This window comes from Bos taurus, chromosome 16 (assembly GCF_002263795.3).
Source record: "Bos taurus isolate L1 Dominette 01449 registration number 42190680 breed Hereford chromosome 16, ARS-UCD2.0, whole genome shotgun sequence".
Classification (NCBI taxonomy): Eukaryota; Metazoa; Chordata; class Mammalia; order Artiodactyla; family Bovidae; genus Bos; species Bos taurus.
Window position 1 is genome coordinate 46,706,440 of NC_037343.1, and position 24,338 is coordinate 46,730,777.

Consider the following 24,338-nt stretch of genomic DNA (forward strand, 5'->3'; position numbering starts at 1 on the left):
CTCCAGGGTGGGGTCAGTAGATACACACGCCTGCCAGAAACAATTAGAGTGGAAACCCAACGGCTATGCGGGGGACCTGGGTTCGATCCCTGGGTTGGGAAGATACCCTGGAGAAGGGAAAGGTTACCCACTCCAGTATTCTGGCCTGGAGAACTCGATGGACTATATAGTCCCTGGGGTGGCAAAGAGTCAGACACGACTGAGCGACTTTCACTTTCACAATGGCTATAGCCTCGTCGTTTAAGCAGCAGAAAAACTGCCAGATGCTCCAAATATACGACAATAATAAATGAAAATGAGGGGGCCTGTCCCCTGGGCAGGGTTGTCAAGATGAAAGTGAAAGACCACTGGAGGAACACATGCCATTCTGGAAGCTTCCTGTGCAAAGACAAATCAGTATGTGGGGCCTCCAGTAGCCTCCCGTCGGAGGGGTACCGGGGTAAGGGTGGAGGTGGGGAGATGGCCACGTAGCCCAGTTGAGGCTATATTTGGGATTCGGATGTGCCCCGCACTGGACGCCGGCGGGGGAGACAGAGGGTGTCGCAAAGGTGTGTCTCCCCGGCGTCCAGACGTGACGACCCCCGGAAGTGACCGCAAACTCGCTGTCTCTAGCCAAGGCACAGCCCCAGGGTCCCCGGGCTCGGCTTTAGGTCCCCGGGCAACACGTGGAGGGACTGGGCCCGCCCTCGGCCGCGCCGGGGAGCAGGGCGCAGGCGCGCTCCTTCCGGGCTGCGCGGAGGCGGCGCGACTCCAGGCCGCCAGGGGCCGCTGTGGGGCAGCCTCGCCGGCTCGCGCTATCTGAGCCGCGGACCGTCAGTCCCTCTTGAGCACGGCCTTGCAGGTTTGGCGGGGTGAAAGGTTGCGAAGATGGCGACGGCCTTGAGCGAGGAGGAGCTGGACAATGAAGACTATTACTCGTTGCTGAACGTGCGCAGGGAGGTGAGGCCTGCGGCGGGCCGCCGTCCGGACCGAGGCCGGGCCAGGTCGTTCAGGCGGGGCCGGGCTGGCAGCGACCGCCCCGTTCCCTCCTCGGGCGGCCGGACCCTGGCGGGGAGGCCGCGTGACCCCGGCTGACGTGCGCGATCGCTGGCCGGCCAGACTGTCCCCACCGCCCTGACCCTTGCGCCGGGGGTATCTTATCTGGCCTCTCCCCCAGCTCTCCGCTGCCGGTTTGCCGTGTGCACTGTGTCCCGGCAAAGCCAGAGGGCCCCGCGCCCCCTGGGGGAAACAGGGTCCCGAGGTGAAGGTGGAATGGGGAATCCAAGTCCTCCAGGACCAGTTGCCACACTCGGCTCACACACCCGCCTAGGCCGAGGGGCTGTGTCATCGTACCGCAGCCGGCAGGATGGGAAACGGAGTCCCAGGCGCCAAGGTCAAAGCCACCAGGGAACCTCCCCAGGGGTCTGTCCGGTCCCCAAGTCTTCCACGGGGACATCCCGCCTCTGAAGTGAGTCCAGGCTCAGAGGCACGTGTCTTGTGTCCTCCTTCTTCCTGAGCGGCTTCCAGAAATGGAAGAAAGAGTCTCTTGGACAAATAGCCTCCATTCGGAGGCCCAGGTTAGGAATAAACTCAGGAATAAGCGAAGAAGAGTTGACGCCACCACTTGCACCCGCGTTTCCAGACGCCAAGTGCTTATCCCTCGTTTCCTCACAGATTGAAAGATAACACTAGAGAGCCTCACATGGTGTCCTGGACATAGTGGGGTTCCAATTAAATTTCCTTTCTTGTTGACAAGTACATTTGAGGTCAGCGTGAAGGGCAGAGAGGCTTCCAAGGTCAGGTCATGTTCATGAAGTGAACTCTTTCTCTCTAAACTGCTAGGTAGGGTCTTCCCAGCCCGGCCATAGGATCTCTGATTCTGGCTCAGATTTTCCATTGATCAGAAGTAGCCTCATTTGGCTGTCCTTGGCAAAACTGATCAGGCTGTTATGTCAGTGAGCTCAGGTCTGCGTGATGTTAATAATAGCTAATGTTCTGTGAGTGCTCACTTTGTGCAGGGCCACAGTGCTGAATGGACACTTTGTTTTATGTTATTGCAGTTAATTACCGTATTAGCCTTTAAGGTAGGCATTCAGAGAGTTCTTGATTGATATCTGAGGAAACTGAACCATAGAGAGATTAAGTAACTTGCCCAAAGCCACACCACTAGGAATTGCAAGAGCCTAGATTCACCCCTGGGCAGTCTGACTCTGAAGCCGCAGTTCTTGACCTCTGTGCTGTACTGCCTGGCTTACCACTCCTCAGACTCCAGAGCTGCTGGACTCTTTGGGCACTCCAGGTGGGAATTCCTTAAATGTGTTAGTCACTGTTTACCGTGGAAACATCCAGTGAAATATTTTAGTGAATTTCAGATCTTGTTAGGTTGCAGTAGGGTCACCTAGAGATTCTTGGAACGAGTCATTGGTGAGGCTTCTTTGGCCTCTGTTTCTTTCCCTTTGAATGGAGCTGTCTGGCTCATTATTCTTTTTCTCCAGTTCTTAGAAGTGGTAAATGAAACCAGCTTTTCTGAAATCAGCCTTTCTTACCACTCATTTATAGTTTGCCTGGGGAAAGATACTAATACCTGTTCACTGAATCTTGCATGCAAGTCACTTCAGTCGTGTCCGACTCTTTGCAACCCTGTGGGCCATAGCCCACCAGACTCCTCTATCCATGGGATTCTCCAGGCAAGAATACTGGAGTAGGTTGCCATACCCTCCTCCAGGGGATCTTCCCCACCCAGAGATCAAACCCACTTCTCCTACATCTGCTTTGGCAGTTGGGTTCTTTACCGCTAGTGCCACCTAGAAAGCCCCTAGAATCTTGCTGCTGCTGCTGCTGCTGCTAAGTCGCTTCAGTCGTGTCCTACTCTGTGCGACCCCATAGACGGCAGCCCATCAGGCTCCCCCGTCCCTGGGATTCTCCAGACAAGAACACTGGAGTGGGTTGCCATTTCCTTCTCCAATGCATGAAAGTGAAAAGTGAAAGGGAAGTTGTTCAGTCGTGTCCGACTCCTAGCGACCCCATAGACTGCAGCCTACCAGGCTCCTCTGTCCATGGGATTTGCCAGACAAGAGTACTGGAGTAGGGTGCCATTGCCTGGAATCTTAAGTGGCTGCAAATGATCAAAAAGGTCTAGAGTAGTAAGCTTGGCTGAAGTCCTAGGTAAATATTTGTCAGAGGTATACCTTGAAATTGCCAGAGTGTTGGGACTTGTCATTGTTATTAGGCTGATGGGTGAAAGTCAAAGAAGTATTTCTTTAGAAATTTCACTTCTCCGGAACAGTGAAGTCACCTCCCACATTTCTGGCTGTAGGTGAAAGTCCTGTGAAACAAGTCCTCTGGCTTAAATCATTTTGTGTTGCTGCTGCTAACAAACTCAGTATAGAACACCATCCTCTGTGGTGTGATTTTCCAGGGTTCCATTAGAAAAGAAGCTCGGAAAGTGATCTCTGGACTTGATTTTAACTAAGATTTTTTGGTGAAATTAGAAATCAACCTGAAGTTGAAAGACCATGATTTAGCTGAAGATTAGAGAAGAAAATAGAAGTAATCTTTATCTTACACGTGTGGTCAAAAGAAGGTAATAACCCTGTTGATGTGTCAGGTCTACAGCTTGATGGCATTGAAGTGTAACTAGGAGGCAAGGTCCTCTTCCCACCAGCACCCCAGAGCGCTTTCAGAAGTCTCATGTTCAGGAGGTTCGTGACTTTCTGCCAAGAATCTCAGATGGAAGCAAGCTGAACCCAAACCAGGGAACTCTAATTAATAAAGTTTTAAATTTATAAGCATGATACATGATGATAACAAATGGAGTAATACAGAAATGTCTGAAATCTGCGTAAGAATCTCCCTTGCCATGTTTTAAACTTTAAAATATCCCCTTTAAATTGTATCGCAGAGAGTGAAGTAGGCAGCTAGATAAAACTTGGATGATCTTTACTAATTCCCTTTCTCTAGTGTTCCTACATTGTCTGTCTGCAGAGTGGAGTAGTTATCTGCCTGCCACACGTTGAGGGGAGGGAATAATTTATCATTAACTAGGCATATTGAAACTGGATTGGCATCTCTGGTTTACGTAGCCAGATGCACCATCAGAGGCCCAAACTCTGATCTGAGATTTCTGAGATGATTTTCCAAAATTTATTTGGAGAAAGGATTCCTGAAGAATTAGTGAAATTTTCTTGATGTACATACTTTTTATCGACATTATAATTGACACATTTTAAACCTAATTTATTCCTAAATAATTGAGTTTAACTCCTACTTTAACCAGTGTTGTAGTTGAAAGAGTTTCATTTTTATGTATGTCAGTCAGCAACGTTTATAACCTGTTGTAAGATCTCTGGTCCCAATCAATTTTAGCCTTAAAGGAGCCAGTCTCCTTTTCAAGTTGTAGATACTTTTGTTAAGAAAAAAAAAACAGTCATTAAATAAAAAACAAACTCAAGTAGAAATGTCTTTTCTTGTAGCCCACATATGGAGGTCAGTGTTCTGGAATCTTCATCCTTCCTTCCAAAGTAGCCATGAAACTGGAAGTGCAAAATCATCACCTAAATGGAAAGTTTTCCCAAAGTCCCTGCATTTTCATTCCTTCCCTGGTGTAGGGCATCTCATCCTCTCCACAGTTTTTGGTTGTCTGGGTTACTTTGGCTGCAGGTTACAGTCACAGAGTTGGGGCTGAAAAATCTGAGTTTGGACTGCAGACGAAAAGGCTAGAGCAAATGAGGAAGGTCTACCCGTCACAGCCAAGACTGACCTTGGGGGACAGTCACCCAACCCCCAACCAAGGTGGCAGGGCCATCCACAGAAATTGAATGTAAAAGGGTGGTAAGCCAGGGCACATGTAGGTACCTAAAGCCCTGAGGTACTTATCTAACCTGATGGGCAGGTGATTAGTCTTAATGAGGGATGTGAAGGTGAGTCTATCAAGGTTTTCTTTATCGAGTTTTCCATTTGCTGCCTTAGGTTCAAAGTCTGATAGTTACAACAGTGAACCCGCTTGTGCTGAGCAAGTAGTGTGAGCCTTGGTTGTCCAGAAACCTGACTTAGCCCAATGGTCACATTCCTAAGGCTGCCTGTCAGTGAAGAGGAGCATAGTCCTTAAGAGCAGGGCTTTCAGGCCACTCAGGCCCCCAAGGGTGACCTTGAACACGTCATTCAACCTCAGAGTCTCCTTTACTGATATGCAGCCAGACCATCCTGTGTTCGAATCCTAGTTTTACCCCCGGAAGGTGTGTGCCTCTAGGTAGCTAGTCGTTGAACCTTTTTGCTCTCTGTTTTTTTGGGAGCTTTTCTTGAAATGTAGGTAACAGATAAAAATGTATTAATATGAAGTACTCGCTCTGAGCCAGGGTGTTGTATATTGGAGCATGAGGCTATGTATAAAGTACCTGACGCATAAGTAGGTATTTGATTAATGATGTTTATTGTTACTACTTCTTGGATTTTGATAAACATGAGGTTTTGCTTGTTTGAAAAAGACATCCATGTACATAGAAGACTTTGGTCTGTCCCATCCAGGCTCAGTTTACTGTTGTAGTAATAAAAAAAAAAATAGTGCTAAGCATAATTTAAGATTTTATGCTAAGTATTAGGTTCTAAATTCCCAAAGCTTTCTTCTTTCTGTTCAAATTACTAAGTTTATTCTCTTCAGAAGACAGTTATCTGAACTCTTCCCGCAAGGTCATGCATTTGACTTGGGTGGCGGGAGGAGTGGTCCCCAGCAGCTGGGCTAAGCTTGGGAGTGGGGTGCAGAGCCATGGGGTGATTTAAAGAGACGGCGTCTGGGTTGGAAGCAGAGTGGGACCCACAGATCAAGTTGTTGTGAGTGGTCATCTTTGAAGGGACCAGGCAGAGAGGGCAGGGCCTGGCAGAGGTTCTGCTCCAGCGACAGCATGACAGCACTGGAGGTCAGGACGGTGACCGGTGGAGCTTTGGGGGGTCTTCCTGAGGTGAGGAGGGGGCCATTAGGGTACCCCTCAAGTTCCAGTGTCACCTCATACTGTGATTAGCAAACACCGCAAGGCTGAATTTTGAAATTGTTTTCTTTAATGAACCTTAAGCTAGTTACTACCTTTCTGCTTTGGGCATTTCAAACGATTGGGTCTTGAAATTTTAATGCTCTAGTTCTACATTATTGACCAAACTACCTCTCTTTTTTCTTTGTTTTTTTCTTAAAGGGAATTCAGTTGTAAGCTTTTCTATTTGCTGTGAGTTCAGTAAAACAATGGAGAGGAAACCATGGGACACACAAGCCACATGTTTTGCTTGGCTACGGAATTTTAAGAGTTTACTTTCATTAAACTTTCATTTTAATTTCACTCGTGTATTTTATTTACACCCTACCATGTTCAAAGAGAGGATTTAAGACAGCTAACAGAGATGAGAAGACAAAATAGAAGAAATGTTTAAAAGGGGGCACCATCCAAAAGAAAAAAAGAAGACCACTGGGAATGTTACTGCTTCCGTGGCCCCTGCATTGTATGGGTCACGCTCCTTTGTGGAAGCTCTTGTGGTCTGACGGCTGTGGGCTGCTTGGCTCTTGGGCTTTTGGAACCACTTCTGCCTGCAGTGAGTGCACTGTGTTCCCACCCGGGTTTGCTGCGGCCAGAACATTCCTCAGTAGTAAAATGCCAACAGACATCAAACCACAAGAATCATGTGGGCATCGAGTGGGCCGGATGTAGCAGATGGGCACGGACCACAGACAGTATAAGGTCAGGTGTGTAGGGGAAAGAAGCCGAACCCTTGATGCAAGAGAGGATCTGAAGCGTGAGTTTTGACCCAAGAAGGAACTTAAGCTCATGGCCCTCAGATGCTGGCCTTTTTATTCACTCTTATGTCTCAAAGGCACCAAATAAACATACGGACATAACCAGGAAGAGAAATGAAGACAGAGTTGTACAGTGGTAGGAAAGTCTCTCCTGAGCCCTTGGAATGACCTTTAATCGAGAATCAGAATTTCTGCTCCTTTGGCCCGGTTCTCACGTGTTGTTGTCAGGAAGGGATTTGTCCTGAAGGATGGGAGCCCCGTCAGCCCCACAAACCTTAAAGGTGAAAAAAGGCCCTGCCTTTTTTTTTCCCCCAGTATTTAGAGTTCCTGTTCTTACCAATTCCCTAGTCCTGTTTTTGAAGTTACAATGCCGTCTTGAGGGTAAATTGTAAGTTTTTTCCTTCTGTGTTAAGGAGAACCTATGTAAGTTTTCTAAGGTTATTCCTAATTGTAGAATCTTGGAATTGTTTGCTCAACCTCCTGTTTAGCCTTTCTGATGCATTCATGATTTGATTTTTTCTCTCTAGAGCCCACCTTCTCAAAATGAAAGGTCCTAAATAAAGTGGTGGTAGGAAGCTGACTTCCAAAATCATGAGAAATAGAATGTGTGCGTCAGACCTCCATACGCAGCAAAGGTGGGCGTTAGGGAGGGACAGCTAGGATCGCTCACCTTGTACCTGGCATGTGAGTCACCTGTGAGTGTGTTGATGATTATTTGAAAAGGCCAAAGGTGAAGATGGAGTTTGAGAAGAGGTCAGTGGCTTAAAGAGCAAAGCCTTTGAAGTCTAGTCCAAGTTTGACTTTCTAGCCACCTGGGCTAAGTTCCTTAACCTCTCTGAACCTGTTTCTTCATCCATAAAATCCAGAGGATAATTTTACTGTTGTAGTGCTGTTGGGAGAATTAATCGAGAATGCATGTAAGTGCTTAGCATAGTAATGGGCACATTATTATGTAAAGTAAATGCCAGTATATTTTTATTAGTATCATGAGCATAAAAGTTAATAAGGAGTGCTCTCACTGATTTGTAGGAGTTCTTCACAGAATTCGGATGAGTCCTTTGACAGGTTAGAATAAATGTCCCCTTTCTGTAGTTTGCCTCTCCTCCTTGTAAATGTCTGCCAACCAAAGTTTGGTTTGAGCCAGGCTACACGAGTTCCAATCTCTAGCCAGCTTTTGGGTCAGGGATACATAATCAGGTAAATTTCTCCATCTCAGACAAGCCACTTAGTTAACCTTTTAGATATTCACTGTTTTTCTCTGAAATACGGGGGTTCTAACGCCAGTCTCCAGGCATTTTATGAGTATTCAAATGGAGGAAATACTGGTGATAGCACTTTGTTAGCTTTGCTCTGACCCTGCATCTCTGCCTTCTGGCCGTTACGATTACATGCTCGGATCACTTGCCTCCTGTGCCTGGCTGCCTCCCAGTTTCATGCTCACCTGTGCATCCCAGTGAAAAGCCTCGGATGCTCTTTGATTTTTCTTCTCCAAGTAGTATTGAGTCCCTTCTCAGGTTCCCCACAGGTACTCAGTCCATGAATCCTCTCCACTCCAGCTGACTTTGACCCCCTCATTTCTATTTTCTTCAGGTCTCTGTGTTTTCACCTTTTGTCAGTTTCAGTCAAGCTGTACCAGTTAATATTAACACAGTACTGATCACGTTTCTGTAGCCAGAAGTCTTTTGTCACGTCCTATTTTTTATTGGATAAAGGTCAAATTCTTGGCTCTGTTTTTAAAGCCCCTTACAAATTAGATGTTTTCTATATTTTCTGCCCACTTTGTGCTGACGTTCTGTTTTCTTCCACTGCAAAGCAGGCTCCATGTGGGGTCAGGCACCGTGGTTGCCTGGCTCGCCACTGGGTTCATAGCACTGTGGGCACATGACACATACCTGTCAGATGTTTGCCAAGTGAATGAGCAGGCGGGTGGATATCCGCGTTAATTTCTTGCCTACTTCCTGCCTTCTTCTTTGCCTTTAATAAGGCCAGTTTGTCAGTGTTCTGTCTCACCTGTTTCCTCGGGGCACTCTTTTCCCCTGAAATGCCCCAGCCTGTTGTCGATACTGAAACAAATTCAGTCTGCCTTTTGGATTATTTCAACACTACTGGCTCCATGAAGTTTTCTTTCCATTCTGACAGCGCTGAACTTAGGTCTTTTTTTTTTTAATGTGGACCATTTTTAAAGTCTTTATTGAATTTGTTACAATATCGTTTCTGTTTTAATGTGTTTTGGGGTGAAGCATGTGGGATCTTAGCTCCCTGACTGGAGGTCAAATGTGCACCCCCTGTGTTGGAAGGCGAAGTCTTAACCACTGGACACAATCAGGGAAGTCCCGTGTCTTCGTTATTGTTTAGTTAAATCCATGTGTGGGGAGTTTTAGGGAATGGACACATGCACTTAGTTTATAATCTCTTTGAGGGCAGGGATGATGTACTTCTTCTGTATCTCTTGTGGTACTTAGAGCAGAGTTGACATTCAGTTAACGTGGTGGTTTGAAATGACGAAATATTTGCTAATGCCATACTCACCTTGTCCAGGTGCATTTTACTTTGTGGGACACCTGTATTGAGGAACATGTTGCAGTTTTGGTGGCAGGTCATCCTAGAGGAATGTATTGGAAGCACTTTGATAATTTTCAGCTTGGTAAATCTCAACTTTCCCTTAGGAAAATTGCTTAAAGTCAGGGAGCAGAGGATGAGTGCAAATTCATAGCTGGGGCCCCGGTTTAAGCCAAGACCTGTGGAGACTCAGTTCAAGACTGGATGCCGTGAGAGAAGAGGAAGGAACGCCTTTCCCCTCAGGGCTTGTCCTTTTTCATCCGGCAGATAGTGATCATCTTTCTCTTACGTTTCTTTATTGCGATGAGAAAAGGTTACATATTTATCATCTTTTGTACTAGCACCAGTAATGGTATTTCTACAAAGCTTCAGATGGATTAGATTTATTTTTTAACAGTTCTTTTTCCTTTTGTCAGTTAAATAGAGCTGAATTTTTACCATAGGCATTGGTTAGTTTCTCTTGAAATCCTGTTCTATTTGAAATGCTAGGACAGTCTGTATCACACTTGAGGGTGAGTCCACCTACTTAGTAGCATTCTGTCAGTCAGTTGTGTTCAACTTTACCCTCAAGGCTCCTCTGTCCATAGGGTTCTTCCGGAGTGGGCTGCCATGCTCTCCTCCAGGGGATCTTCCCGACCCAGGGATCAAACCCACGTCTCCTGTGTCTCCTGCATTGACAGGTGGGTTCTTTACCATTGAGCCACCTGGGAAGTCCCATATACATTGTCAGGGTCTTTTATTTGTGGATGAACCCCCATGTGCAGGAACTTATTTCCAGAGCCTCCAAAGATGTCCCCATAAGTAAGAAGAGTAGAAGACTGTGCTGAGCAGGGAAAGTGGCATCAGAAGAGGGTAGGGCCATGCGGAGGGCAGTTTTCTGGTCTTCTGAAGCTGCAGACTGTGTGGGAACCTTCACACAAGCTAGTCTCTCAGTGTGATCAGAATCTGCTCAACGACACCACATACTCTAGCGCCCTTTCTCTTCGTGAAGCGGCTCTCGCTCAGCACAAAGTACCCATGCTGTCTTGCTGTTAATTAGCTCTGAAATCTGCCTTTTCCTTTAAATTCTGTGAGCACCAAGTATCATAAAAAATTACAGCCTTTTATTAGCTGATGCAGTTTATTTCGATCAGATTGTCGTGGAGCATATGGGCAGTCATGAATCTCCAATTGCAGTAATTAGGCAGACTTCCCATAATCCAAAAGAACATAGTTTGTGGAGGTTTTGTTGCTGAGATACAGTAATATAGATATAGCCTGGAAGTTTGAGCTTGAAATTTATAGGCTTCGGCAATAAAAAGCCTGGTAGCTTTACTTTTTTAAATTTGTACTTATTTATTTATGGATCTTCGTTGCTGTGCAGGCTTTCTCTAGTTGTTACAAGCGGGAGGTTACTCTCTAGTTGTGGTGTACAGGCTTCTCATTGCAGTGGTTTCTCTTGTTGAGCGTGGGCTCTAGAATGCACAGGCTCAGTAGTTGTGGCTCACAGGCTTAGTTACTCTGAGGCATGTGGAACCTTCCTGGACCAGGGATTGAACCTGTGTCCCCTGCATTAGCAGGTATATTCTTAACCACTGGACCACCAGGGAAGTCCAGCTTTACTTTTCTTAAAGTGAAGGTCTGAGGTATCGCTTAAGTTGTTGCTTGTATATTCTAACGGGTCTTCAAAGTATTGAATGAAATATCATTGTACTAGTTAGATGTGCTGTACACCAAACATTATTGGCTCTTAACTAGGGAGGGGCTGCACTTCCTAGTCCCCTGGTGGTTAAGTGCGGTCACATGACCAGCTCTAGCCAATGGCGTGAGTGGAAGGGATGTGTGTGCTGCTCAGGCTGGGGCACTTAAAGGGCAGGTGAGCCGGAGTCTTATGCTCTTCCCTCTGCCTCCATGATTGGCGGTGGTTCCAAAGGGTCTGTTTTGTCCACCTGGGACCTGAGGACATTGCCAAGCAGAGAACTAGCTGGCCCAAGATGGACATGTAGTGTGAGGGAGAAAAAAACTTTTGGAATCTGGGGGTTGTTTGTCACCGCAGTATCACCAACGCAGCAGTTCTCAAACTTTTTAATGTCAGGGCCTGTTTACATTCTTAAATTATTGAGGGCCCCAAAGAGCTTTTGTTTATGTGGGTTATAGCTATCAATATTTAACAATAAGACACAAAATGTACTTCTTATATTTCAGTATAAGCATGAGAAAAACTTATGGATTTCAAAATAACTATGTATTGGACAATAATGAGTTTGCAGGCAGAACGAAAGATAATACACTGAGAATCAATTGAGGTGATCTCTGAAAACTTGTGTTTATAGCATAAAGCTACCACCTTACAAGCTTCTAGAAAGCAAGAAAGTGTACAAGTACACACTTCACTAACCATCAGAGCAGTGGTATCATCACACCTCATGTTACCTCAGGAAAATCTCACTGTGTGCTTATTGAGAGAGAAGGAGAAGGGGGCAACAGAGGATGAGACGGTTGGATGGCATCACTGATTCAATGGACATGAACTTGAGCAAACTCCAGGAGATGGTGAGGGACAGGGGAGCCTGGTGCGCTGCAGTCCATGGAGATACGACTTGGCGACTGCATAACAATGCTTATGAAAGGATGAGGAAAAGGCAGATAACACCTAAGTATTATTATGAAAATAGTTTTGACCTGTGGACCCCCTGAAAGGGTCTCAGGAACTCCTAGGGGCCCCACACCACACTTAAGAACCATTGATGTAGCCTGTCCAATGGATAGCCATACCAATGTTCCCACATGCTGTAGCTGACTTTGCTAATTGAAGATAGGAAATAAAAGCAGAGTGACCGTATACTCTCTGACTCTGTGCTGTCACTTTGAATGCAGAGATGGTGTCTGTCACTAGAAATTAAAGTGAAAATGGAGCAGTGTCTTCTGTGCCTTAATTATCTAAGGGAAGCAAATACAATGAAATTGTTATCAGGAGACTTTTCTAAGCACGATACCATAGCAGAAATCAGAAAAGAGCATGGATATGTTTGATTTTACAAAAATGAGAAACATCTCTAAAACCTTTTTTAAAGACTTAAAAGGAGTCTATATTTGGTACAGAATCACATTTCCAACATATATAAGGAACTCTTGGCTTTAAAGGGGGGGGGGGGAATGAATACCCCAATAGGGAAACAATACAAAGGAAACAAGTAGAAGAAATCTGAAATGCAAATAAAGGATTGGAAAAATGTTCACCCTCACTTGTAAATTAACAAATGCAGGTTGAAACAAGGCTGTTTTTTGTTTGTTTGTTGTTTTGCTTTTTCTCTACCAGATTGGCAAAGTTTTTTTTTTTTTTTTCCTTTTTAATGATAGTATTCAGCTCTGACAGATGAAAATCTGTTAGCCCACCCTGCCAGAAGACAGGAGGATTATTCCCTGGAGAAATTGAGCCAGAAAGACTCCGGAGCTTAGACATAGAGCGTAGAGGGTGAGAGTGGCTCCCTAACAAAAGCAGGGAAACATAAGTGTTTGCACCCTGCGTGGTGAGGCTTCTAGCTTTTTTCCCCTTATTCCTGGGCTCTTCCCTGAAGGAACTAGCCTATAAAGAGAAAAGACTGCCAAATGAAACTTCTAGGTTCCCTTCCAGCAGAAAGAACCTCATCAGATGACAAGGCCTGTTCACACATACAGAGCTTCCAAATAGCCTATTAGTGTCTTACTATGAAGTGTAAATCAGCTGTCAAAGAACATCAGGTGTTTGAGGGAAGCCTCCAGAGGAATTCTGAGAGATCATGCTGACAGCAAGGAGAAACTAGAAGAAGCAGACAATGCAAGGAGTTTGGGAACTAGATTGCCTTCAGATAGATAAGATCCTGCATGTAAGAAATAACAGCAAGGTGATTCATCGAAAAGAAATACTACATAAAAAAAGAAGGAGTTCTTGGAACTTAAAAAGAAGATAACAAATAACTGGAAGTTAAAGATGAGGAAATACCCACAAAAGTAAATTTTAAAAATTGGAAGATCAAGTTTTTTAGGCGTTAAATAAAGTAAAATGAAGGAGAAGACATTATTAAACAATTAATATGAGAAAATTTTCTCAAAAGATGTGAGAATACAGGTAAAAAGGGCCAATCAGATAACTAACAGTGGATTGAGGAGTAAAAGACCCCCGTACTAAAGGAAATCATAGGTTAAAGAGGGTCCTGAAAGTTTCCAAACCAGGTTGCAAAGGATTGGATTGTTTCCAGCTTTTTAACTTGTAAGATACACATAAAATTCTGTGCAATTTTTTTCTTAGTCATTTTTAAGTATACAGTTCTGCAATGTTAAATGTTTACATATTGTTATGCACCTGCCACCGTTTACATCTCATACACTCTTCATTTTGCAGAACTCAAACTCTATCCCTATTAAACAGTAACTCCTGACCTCCCTTTCCACCAGCCTCTGACTGCCACCGTTCTACTTTATGTCTATGATTTTGACTACTTCTAGGTACCTTATGTAAGTAAACGTGTACAGTATTTCTCTTTCTGTGACTCGTTTATTTCACTTAGCATAATGTTCTCAGGGTTCATCCTTATTGCAGCACATGTCAGGATTTCCTGCCTTTTTAAGACTGAATAATATCCATTGTCTGTATATGCCACATTTTGCTTATCGATTTATCTGTTGATGGGCATTGGGCTGCTTCCATGTTTTAGCTGTTGTGAATAATGCTGCTCTGAATATAAGTGTACAAATATCTGTTCAAAACCTGCTTTCAGTTCTTTTGAGTATTTACCCAGAAGTGGAATTTCTGGATTGTATGGTAAATCTGTTTTTAATGTTTTTGAGGAACTGCCATGTATTTCCCATAAAAGCTCTACCATCTTACATTCCCCCTAGCAGTGCACATGGGTTCCAGTTTCTCTGCATCTTTGCCAACACTTATTTTTTTCCTGTTTTTGTTTTGTTTTGAATGGTAGCCAGCCTGATGGGTATGGAGTGATGTCTCATTGTGGCTTTGACTTGTTTTTCCCTAGTGGTTAGTGATATTGAGCATCTTTTCGTATGCTTTTAGCCATTAATATATCTTCTTTGATGTATTAAGTCCTTAGTCATATTTGAATCAGATTTTTTTTTTTTGAGTTTTAGGAATTCTTTATATATGCTAGTTATTAATCTCTCATCATATATACCATCTGCAACTATTTTCTCCCATTCTTCAGATTGTTTTTCTACTTTCTTGATAGTATTCTTTGATTCACGAAAGTTCTTAATTTTGATGAAGTCCAGTTTCTCTCTCTTTCCTTTCTTTTGTTGCCTGTATCTCAGATGTCCAGTTCAGTTCAGTCGCTCAGTCGTGTCCGACTCTTTGCGACCCCATAAATCTCAGCACGCCAGGCCTCCCTGTCCATCACCAACTCCTGAAGTTCACTCAAACTCACGTCCATCGAGTCGGTGATGCCATCCAGCCATCTCATCCTCTGTCGTCCCTTTCTCCTCCTGTCCCCAATCCCTCCCAGCATCAGGGTCTTTTCCAATGAGTCAACTCTTCGCATGAGGTGGCCAAAGTACTGGAGTTTCAGCTTTAGCATCATTCCTTCCAAAGAACACCCAGGACTGATCTCCTTTAGAACGGACTGGTTGGATCTCCTTGCAGTCCAAGGGACTCTCAGGAGTCTTCTCCAACAGCACAGTTCAAAAGCATCAATTCTTCGGTGCTCCAGCTTTCTTCACAGTCCAACTCTCACATCCATACATGACCACTGGAAAAACCATAGCCTTGACTAGATGGACCTTTGTTGGCAAAGTAATGTCTCTGCTTTTCAATATGCTATCTAGGTTGGTCATAACTTTCCTTCCAAGGAGTAAGCGTCTTTTAATTTCATGGTTGCAGTCACCATCTACAGTGATATGCAGGTCAGGAAGCAACAGTTAGAACTGGACATGGAACAACAGACTGGTTCCAAATAGGAAAAGGAGTACATCAAGTTTGTATATTGTCACCCTGCTTATTGAACTTATATGCAGAGTACATCATGAGAAACACTGGGCTGGAAGAAGCACAAGCTGGAATCAAGATTGCCAGGAGAAATATCAATAACCTCAGATATGCAGATGACACCACCCTTGTGGTGTGAAAGTGAAGAGGAACTAAAAAGCCTCTTGATGAAAGTGAAAGAGGAGAGTGAAGAAGTTGGCTTAAAGCTCAACATTCAGAAAACGAAGATCATGGCATCTAGTCCCATCACTTCATGGCAAATAGATGGGGAAACAGTGTCAGACTTTATTTTTTTGGGCTCCAAAATCTTTGATGTTACATCTGAGAAATTGTCAGCAAATCCAATGTCTTGAAGCTTTTGGTCTGTTTTCTTCTAAGAGTTTTAAAGTTTCAGCTCTTACGTTTAAATCTTTAATCAAGTTTGGGTGGATTAGCCAAAATTGTAGGATACAAAGTCAACATACAAAAATCGGTTGCATTAATTTTTTTATATGGTGTTAGGTAATGGTCTTCACTCTTCATGTGGATATTCTGTTATCCTGGTACCATTTGTTGACAAGCCTACCCCTTCCCTGTTGAGTAGTCTTGGCACAGTTGTCAAAAATAATTTGATCGTTTGTTTGAGGATTTACTTCTGGGCTCTCTGTTCTATTCTGTTGGTCTATATATCTGTCTTTATGCCAGTATCGTTTTGGTAACTGTAGCTTTGTTGTAAATTTTGAAATAGGGAAGTATGAGTCCTCCATCTTTGTCTTTTTCCACGACAAAGAGCTTTGGCTTTTGGGATCCCTCGAGATTCGTGTGAATTTTAGAGTGGACTTTTCTATTTCTGTAAAAAATGTCATTGGTATTTTAATAGAGATTACATTGATTTTGTTAGTTGCTTTGCATATTATTGACATTTTAGTAATATTGTTTTCCAGTCCAAAGTTTTCCAAAGACACTTGACATAAAATATCTTTTTCATTTATTTATGTCATCTTTATTTCTTGTAAGCCTTTTTTACCTCCCTGGCGAATTCTTAAGTTTTGTTTGTTTGTTTTTTATGCTATTGTAGATGGACCTGTTTTCTTCATTTCCTTTTCAGATGGTTTATTGTTCATGTATAGAAATGCAGCTAATTTTTGTGTGTTGCCTTTGTAGCTTGCAATTTTGCTGAACTCATTTGTTAGTTCTAACAAGGTTTTTGTGTATGTGGAATTTTTATAGAGTTTTCTATATATGATTGTATCATCTGTAAACAGATAATTTTACTTCTTCCTTTCCAATTTGGATATTTTTTATTTCTTTTTCTTACCTAATTGCTCTGGCTAGGACCTGCAGTAGTACTATGTTGAATAGAAGTGGTAAGAACAGACGTTTTTCCCTTTTTCCTGATCTTAGGGGAAAAACTTTCAGTCTTTTACCATTGAATATGATGTTAGCTTTGAGTTTTCTTCCTCAGTTTGTAAAAGCCTCTTAATGGTTTTTGTTTCTTTTAGTTTCCTTCTGTTTCTAGTTTGCTGAGTGTTTTTATCACAAGAGAGTATTGAGTTTTGTCAGCGCTTTTTCTGCATCTATTGAGATGATCGTATGGGGTTTCTTTGAATATGGTGTATTGTATTGATCAGTTTTCATACATGGAACTGTCATTTCATTCTAAGAATTAATACTGCTTGGTTGTAATGTTTATCCTTTTAATATGCTGCTGAACGCTCCTGGTATACTGTTGAGGATTTTTACATCACTGTTCATAAAGGATTCTGGTCTGTAGGTTTTTTTCTTTTTTGTGGAGTCTTTGTTTGCCTTTGGCATCAGGGTAATAGTGGCCTCATAGCATGAGTTTGGAAGTGTCCCCTCCTCTTCAATATTTTGGAATAGTTGAAGATTGCTATTCTTTAAATGTCTGGAAGAATTCACCAGTGAATCCATCAGGTCCAGGGCATTTCTTTGTCAAGAGGTTTTGATTGTTAATTCAGTCTCCTTGGCTTCCCTTGTGGCTCAGCTGGTAAAGAATCTGCCTGCAATGTGGGGGATCTGGGTTCGATCCCTTTGTTGGGAAGATCCCCTGGAGAAGGGAAAGGCTACCTACTTCAGTATTCTGGCCTGGAGAATTCCATGAATATGACTGAGCGACTTTCACTTTCAATCTCTTTATTAGTCATGGGTCTATGCAGATTTTCTACTTCATCATGATTTGATCGGTAGGTTTTGTATTTCTAGTAATTTGTCCATTTCATCTGTTTTCATTTTTTTTGGTGTACAGTTATTCATAGTGCTCTCTTATGAACTATTTTCTATTTCTATAGAATGAATAGTAATAGCTCCACTTTCATTTCATAGTCATTGGAATCTTCTCTCTTTTTTGCCTTCAGTCTAGCCAAAGGTTTGTTGATTTTTGTAATCTTTCTGAATAACCAACTTTCATTTTATTTCTATTGCATATCCATTCTTTATTTCATTTATCCCTGCTCTAATCTTTATGATTTCCTTCTGCCATTTTTGATTTTAGCTTTTCTTTTTCTCTCGTTTTTTCCTTTTATTGTTTAAATTTATTTTTATTAGCGTATAGTTGATTTTGTTGTTTGTTGTTTAGTTGTTGAGTTGTGTCTGACTCCTTTGCAACCCCACGGACCGTAGCCTGCCAGGCTCCTCTGTCAATGGATTTTCCAGGCAAGAATATTGGAGTGGGTTAACATTCCTTCTCCAGGGATCCTCCTTACCCGGGGATAGAACCCACATCTGCTGCAAGTCTCCTGCACTGCAGGCAGATTCTTTACCGCTAAGCCACCAGGGAAGCCCATAGTTGATTTACAGTGCTGTATTCGTTTCTGCTGTACGGCAAAGTGGATCAGTCATACATACGCACATATTCACCCTTCTTTTTAGATTCTATTCCCATATAGGTCATTATAGAGTATTGAATAGAGTTCCCTGTGCTATACAATAGGTTCTTTTTAGCTATCTATTTTACATATAGAAGTGTGTATGGTAGAAAGTGAAGAGGAACTAAAGAGCCTCTTGATGAGGGTGAAAGAGGAGAGTGAAAAAGCTGACTTGAAATTCCACATTCAAAAAACTAAGATCATGGTGTCTGATTTCATGACAAATAGAAGGGGGAAAAGTGGAAGCAATGACAAATTTTATTTTCTCGGGCTCCAAAATCACTGTGAACGCCAACTGCAGTCATGAAATTAAACAAAACTTGTTCCTTGGAAGGAAAATGATGACAAACCTAGACAGTGTGTTAAAAAGCAGAACATCACTTTGCCTACGAAGGTCCATATATTAAACCTATGGTTTTTCCAGTAGTCATGTATGGATGTGAAAGTTTGACCATGAAGAAGGCTGGGTGCTGAAGAATTGATGCCTTCAAACTGTGGTGTTGGAGAAGACTCCCTTGGACAGCAGGGAGATCAAACTTTCAATCCTAAAGAAAACCAACTCTGAATATTCACTGGAAGGACTGATGCTGAAACTGAAGTTTATAGTTATTCTGTCTTCTTGCTGCACTGAACCTTTTATTATTATTGGATGTCTTTCTTTGTGTCTTGTAACCTTTTCTGATTTCATGTCTGTATTATCTGGTATTAATAGCTTTGCTCTCTTATGGTTACTACAGTGGTTGCAAGGAATGTCTGTTTCCATCCTTCAACTCTCTACCTGTTTGTTTTGGATCTCAGTTGAGTCTCTCATTGGTAGTATACAGGTGGTCATGTGTTTTTATCTGTTCTGCTGGTCTTTGTCTTTGATTAGAGAGTTTAATCTATTGATGTTTAAAGTAATTACTTATAAGAAGGAATATTTTTGCTACTTGTTTTCTGTGCACTGTTTTGGTGGTTTTGTTTTTTTTGTCTCATGTCCCACATTATTATCTTTTGTGTTAAGCTGATTTTTTGTAGTGAAATTTTTTTTTTTATTTTATTTTTAAACTTTACAATATTGTATTAGTTTTGCCAAATATCGAAATGAATCCACCACAGGTATACCTGTGTTCCCCATCCTGAACCCTCCTCCCTCCTCCCTCCCCATACCCTCCCTCTGGGTCGTCCCAGTGCACCAGCCCCAAGCATCCAGTATCGTGCATCGAACCTGGACTGGTGACTCGTTTCATACATGATATTATACATGTTTCAATGCCATTCTCCCAAATCTCCCCACCCTCTCCCTCTCCCACAGAGTCCATAAGACTGATCTGTACATCAGTGTCTCTTTTGCTGTCTTGTACACAGGGTTATTGTTACCATCTTTCTAAATTCCATATATATGCGTTAGTATACTGTATTGGTGTTTTTCTTTCTGGCTTACTTCACTCTGTATAATAGGCTCCAGTTTCATCCATCTCATTAGAACTGATTCAAATGTATTCTTTTTAATGGCTGGGTTAATACTCCATTGTGTATATGTACCACAGCTTTCTTATCCATTCATCTGCTGATGGACATCTAGGTTGCTTCCATGTCCTGGCTATTATAAACAGTGCTGCGATGAACATTGGGGTACACGTGTCTGTTTCCCTTCTGGTTTCCTCAGTGTGTATGCCCAGCAGTGGGTTTGCTGGATTTTAATTCACCTCTCATATCCTTTCATGTATATGCTATAACGGTTTCCTTTGTGGTCACATTTAACTCCTTAGATTACATTTAACATCCTAAAGTTGTAATACTCTAATTTGAATTTATTCCAGTTTAACTTGAATAATGTACCAAAACTTTTATTTTGCAACTGTATGCTACCTCTTTCAGTTATTGATGTCATAAAATTACATTTTTACATATTGTGTGTCTAAAAAATAAACTAGGGATTATTTTTTTTAGAATGCATTAGTCTCTTAAATTATGTAGAAACAAAACATGAAGTTATAAGCTGGAGCTACAATAAGACTACCTTTTAGATTAATCTTTTTTTTTAATGTCTGAAATCATTGAGAAGACAAGATACGGAGTTACAAATCATTTTTATAATAATACTAGCTTTTATAATTGCCCGTGTATTTCCTTTTCTGAGATCTTAATTTCTTCATGTGGCTTTGAGTTACTGTCTGGTATCCTTTCATTTCACCAAGCAGGTCCAGTGTTTCACAGTAAAGGTCAAGGTTCGTTTTTCCACATGTGAATATTCCTTTCTTCTATCGTCATTTATTGAAGAACTGTCTTTTCCGCTTTGCATTACCTCATATTGCACGCCTGACCACATACATGGGGGTCTGTTTGTGGACTCACTTCTGGTCCACTGGTTTGTGTATGTCTGTTCTTTTACTGGTAGCACGCTGTCTTGATTACCAGAGCAGTGTTAAAGTCCAGTATTGTGAGTCCTCCAGTTCTTCCTCAAAGTTATTTTGGTTAGTAAAATAACTGAAAAGTAAAATTTCTTCTTGCTCCATATTGTTTTTCCATATAAATTTTAGAATTATCTTGTCAGTTTCTACCCAAAAAAAAAGCCTACTGGAATTCTGATTGGATTGCGTACTGGAATTCTGATTGGATTGCATTGAATCTGTAGGGGGAAATTTGACGTCTGAATGATACTGAATCTTCTGGTACATGAAGGTAGCTTATTGTGCCGTTATTTTCGGCCTTGTGTCATTTCTGTCGCAGTGCATTGTAGCTTTCACTGTACGGGTCATAAGTGTATCCCTAAGTAGTTCATGTTGGTCAGTGATACCAAGTCTCAGTTTTTAATATATAGAAATAAATTGATGTTTATTGATCCTGTATCCCATGACCTTGCTAAAATCACTTAGTAGGTTTTCTGATAGACTCTTTATGATTTTCTACATAGACGACATCTGCATAAATAGAGACATTTTAACTTTTTACTGTTTGTCTTGAATTTCTTTTTTGTGCTTTATTGCGTTTTTGTATCATACAGCATCTAAACCAACAGTTTTAAAAGACCACTAAACTCTACAGGTCTCTAGGGATCTTTTCACTATGAATTTTATGATATATAAAGATTGAATTTATATTAGATTTACTTTCCATTAAAATTATAACTAGATAATTGAGATGATGAAACTTTTCAGACTTACAGCATGATACATCACTTAATTTTATATACAATTTTAGGAATAAGTACATAATTTGAGGTATCATTTTTAATGTTATCACATATTTTGAAATGATATCAGCATTTTTATTTTATTCATTTTTTGGTCATGCCAAGTGGCATGTGTGATCTTAGTTCTCCAATTAGAGGTTGAACCCATGCCCTCTGCGTTGGAAACACAGAGTCTTAACCACTGGACCACCAGGGAAGTCCTGATATCTGTATTTTTATGATAGTGAAAGAGTTCATCATTTATGAAATATCGAACCAGTGACCTTAGCTATTCAGTTATGATAAAAGGCTCAATCTAACCTTTTATTGAATGTGATATTTATTAAAAATGAAACTTCTTGTTTCTATTACTTAATCAATAGCACGTTAAGCCATTTATTAATATGACTAAAGAAGGTATTGCGAACTAGGTACTCTATTCCCTTGTCTTCTAGTTTACTTTTTACAACCAGGAAATAGCAGTGTAACCTAAAGTCAGTCAAATCTGTCTAATCCTGCACTTGTAATTTTTATGAGATGCTGGAAAGAACAATTAAAATTTGCAGAAAGGGACTAATTCATTTTGGTTCCTCAGGAAGGAACAAGCTCCTTTTACATCATCACATAAGTAAACCTATCTGGAAAAGACATTGAATTTGCCACTGGTTAGCTGTTCTTTATTTGCTTAAAACATTGAAGCTTGGTGCAAGTGGCATCTTGGTAAGTGTGGCAAGGAATGTGTTGTATAATTAGTTGACATAAGTATAGAAAGAGGCTTACGGTGGGAAAAAGGGGAATCGCAGAGATGGGAGCATTGAGGCCCCTGTCTTCCATGGAGTCTTGTTTTGTTTTGGGCCACACTGCAGGCAGGGCATGCAGGATCTTAGTTCCTTGACCAGGGATCAAACCCAAGCCCCCTGCAGTAGAAGCCCAGAGTCTTATCCACTGGACCACCAGGGAAGTCCCTGGAGTCTTGTGTTCTTATTGAAATAGAACATTTGCATAGAAGAGTCTGCATCATGGGCATGCAGCTCAGTAAATTTTCACAGACATGGGCCACTTCATGAATGAATGCTCCTGTCATCTTCCCACAAGGGCTGTAATTATCCCAGTTTCCCTATTCCTGCTGCCAAAAGGGTATCAAAGCTGAATTGTGGCATTAATGACAGCTGTAATGATTAAATTCCTCTCACGTGCAAGGCACTGTTAAGAGCTTGTACACATACTATTTACTCCTCAAAATAGGTGTGAGAGAGGTACTGTTGTCTACAGTGTGAAGAAAAGATTTTAGAAGAGCTATAGAGAATAGGTTGTTGCCATGTACCATAAGAAGCACTGTGATCACTGTCTCATTTTATTCCCACACCACCCCTGAGCATGGTTGTCATCTGCTCTAGCAGGTGAGAAAGCCAAGAGTCAGAAAGTTCATTTGCCTGAAGCCTCTGTTCTTAAGGGCTTCCCTGGTGGCTCGGTGGTAAAGAATCTACCTGCTAATGTAGGAGACACAAGTTCAGTTTCTGGGTTGGGAAGATCCCCTGGAGAGGGAAATGGCTGCTCACTCCAGTATTCTTGCCTGAAGAATCCCATGGGCAAAGGAGCCTGGCGAGCTACAGTCCATGGGATTCCAAGAGTCGGACTTGACTTAGTGACTCAACAACAACAACGGAAGCACTCATTACTCCTGGAATTGGAAGATATTGAAAAACGGTGGAAATTACAGAAAAACTCAGTTTGACGTCTTCCCTTGTAACCCTGATGCCTTGATTTGTCACACCCCTGTGACTGCTTCCCTGTGTTCCGGGGCCCAGACCTCCCGTCCTTCCTCAGCATCCTCACTGTGGACCTGGTCCCATCCTCCACCTGGAGGGCTGGCTTTTCAGACCCCTCTGGCATGTTGTCAGTGACCCAGAATTTGCTTCTGTTGTCAAAATGGTGGAGTTGCCTCCCAAAAAAATATGTTCTTGACAAATCACCTGGACAACCTAGATGTCCATCAACAGATGAATGGATAAAGAAGATGTGATAGATATATGCAATGGAATATTACTCAGCCGTGAAAAGGAACAAAATGAAGTCATTTGTAGAGATATGGATGAATTTAGGGACTCATACAGAGCAAACTAAGTCAGAAAGAGGGAAAAAAATCATATATTACTGCATATATATGGAATCTAGGAGAAATGGTACTGATGAACCTATTTGCAGAGCAGGAACAGAGACGCAGACGGAGAACAGACTTGTGGAAGGGAGGAGGGGAGGAGGGGATGGTACAGATGGGGAGAGAAGCACTGACGTGTATATACATTACCGTGTGTTAAATAGATAACTAGCAAGAAGCTGCTGTATAGCACTGGGAGCTTAGCTCGATGATGGCTGAGAGGGGTGGGATGGGGTGTAGGTGGGAGGGAGGCTCAAGAGGGAGGGGACATATGTATATACGTATGGATATGGGAGTTGGACCATAAAGAAGGCTGAGCGATAAAGAATTGATGCTTTCAAATTGTGGTGCTGGAGAAAATTCTGGAGAGTCCCTTGGACTGCAAGATCAGACCAGTCAATCCTAAAGGAAATCAACCCTGAATATTCATTGCAAGGACTGGTGCTGAAACTGAACCTCCAATATTTTGGCCATCTGATGCGAAGAGCCATCTCACTGGAAAAGACGCTGATGCTGGGAAAGATTAAGGGCAGGAGGAGAAGGGGGGGAGCAGAGGATGAGATGGTTAGATAGCATCACCAACTCAATGGTTATGAATATGAGCAAACTTCGGGAGACAGAGAAGGATAGGGAAGCCTGGCATGCTGCAGTACATGGGGTCGAAAATAGTCCAGCAAGACGTAGCAGCTAAAGAACAACATAGCTGATTCATGTTGCTGTATAGCAGAAACTGACACAGTGTTGTAATGCAATTATATTCCAATTAAAAACAAATCATTTGACAAAGCTACACATTTGGTATCACCTATGATAGACTAAAAAGGTCCTGGAGGTTGATATAAAATCAGACATTGTACTTTCCCAGAGTACACCTGAGGGCCCAGCCAGCGAGG

The 24,338-nt window shown here is 42.3% G+C and overlaps 1 protein-coding gene across 3 annotated transcripts in view; it reads left to right on the forward strand.

Moving 5' to 3' along the window:
* The first annotated feature begins 842 nt into the window (after positions 1-842).
* DNAJC11 (DnaJ heat shock protein family (Hsp40) member C11) overlaps positions 843-24,338 on the forward strand; it is a 70,325-nt gene continuing 46,829 nt past the window's right edge. For 2 of the 3 annotated variants that reach the window (XM_024976145.2, XM_059875314.1), the window contains exon 1: positions 849-939. In XM_024976145.2, coding sequence (XP_024831913.1) covers positions 868-939 — 72 coding nt within the window. In that variant the 5' untranslated portion in view covers positions 849-867. 3 annotated transcript variants of the gene reach the window in all.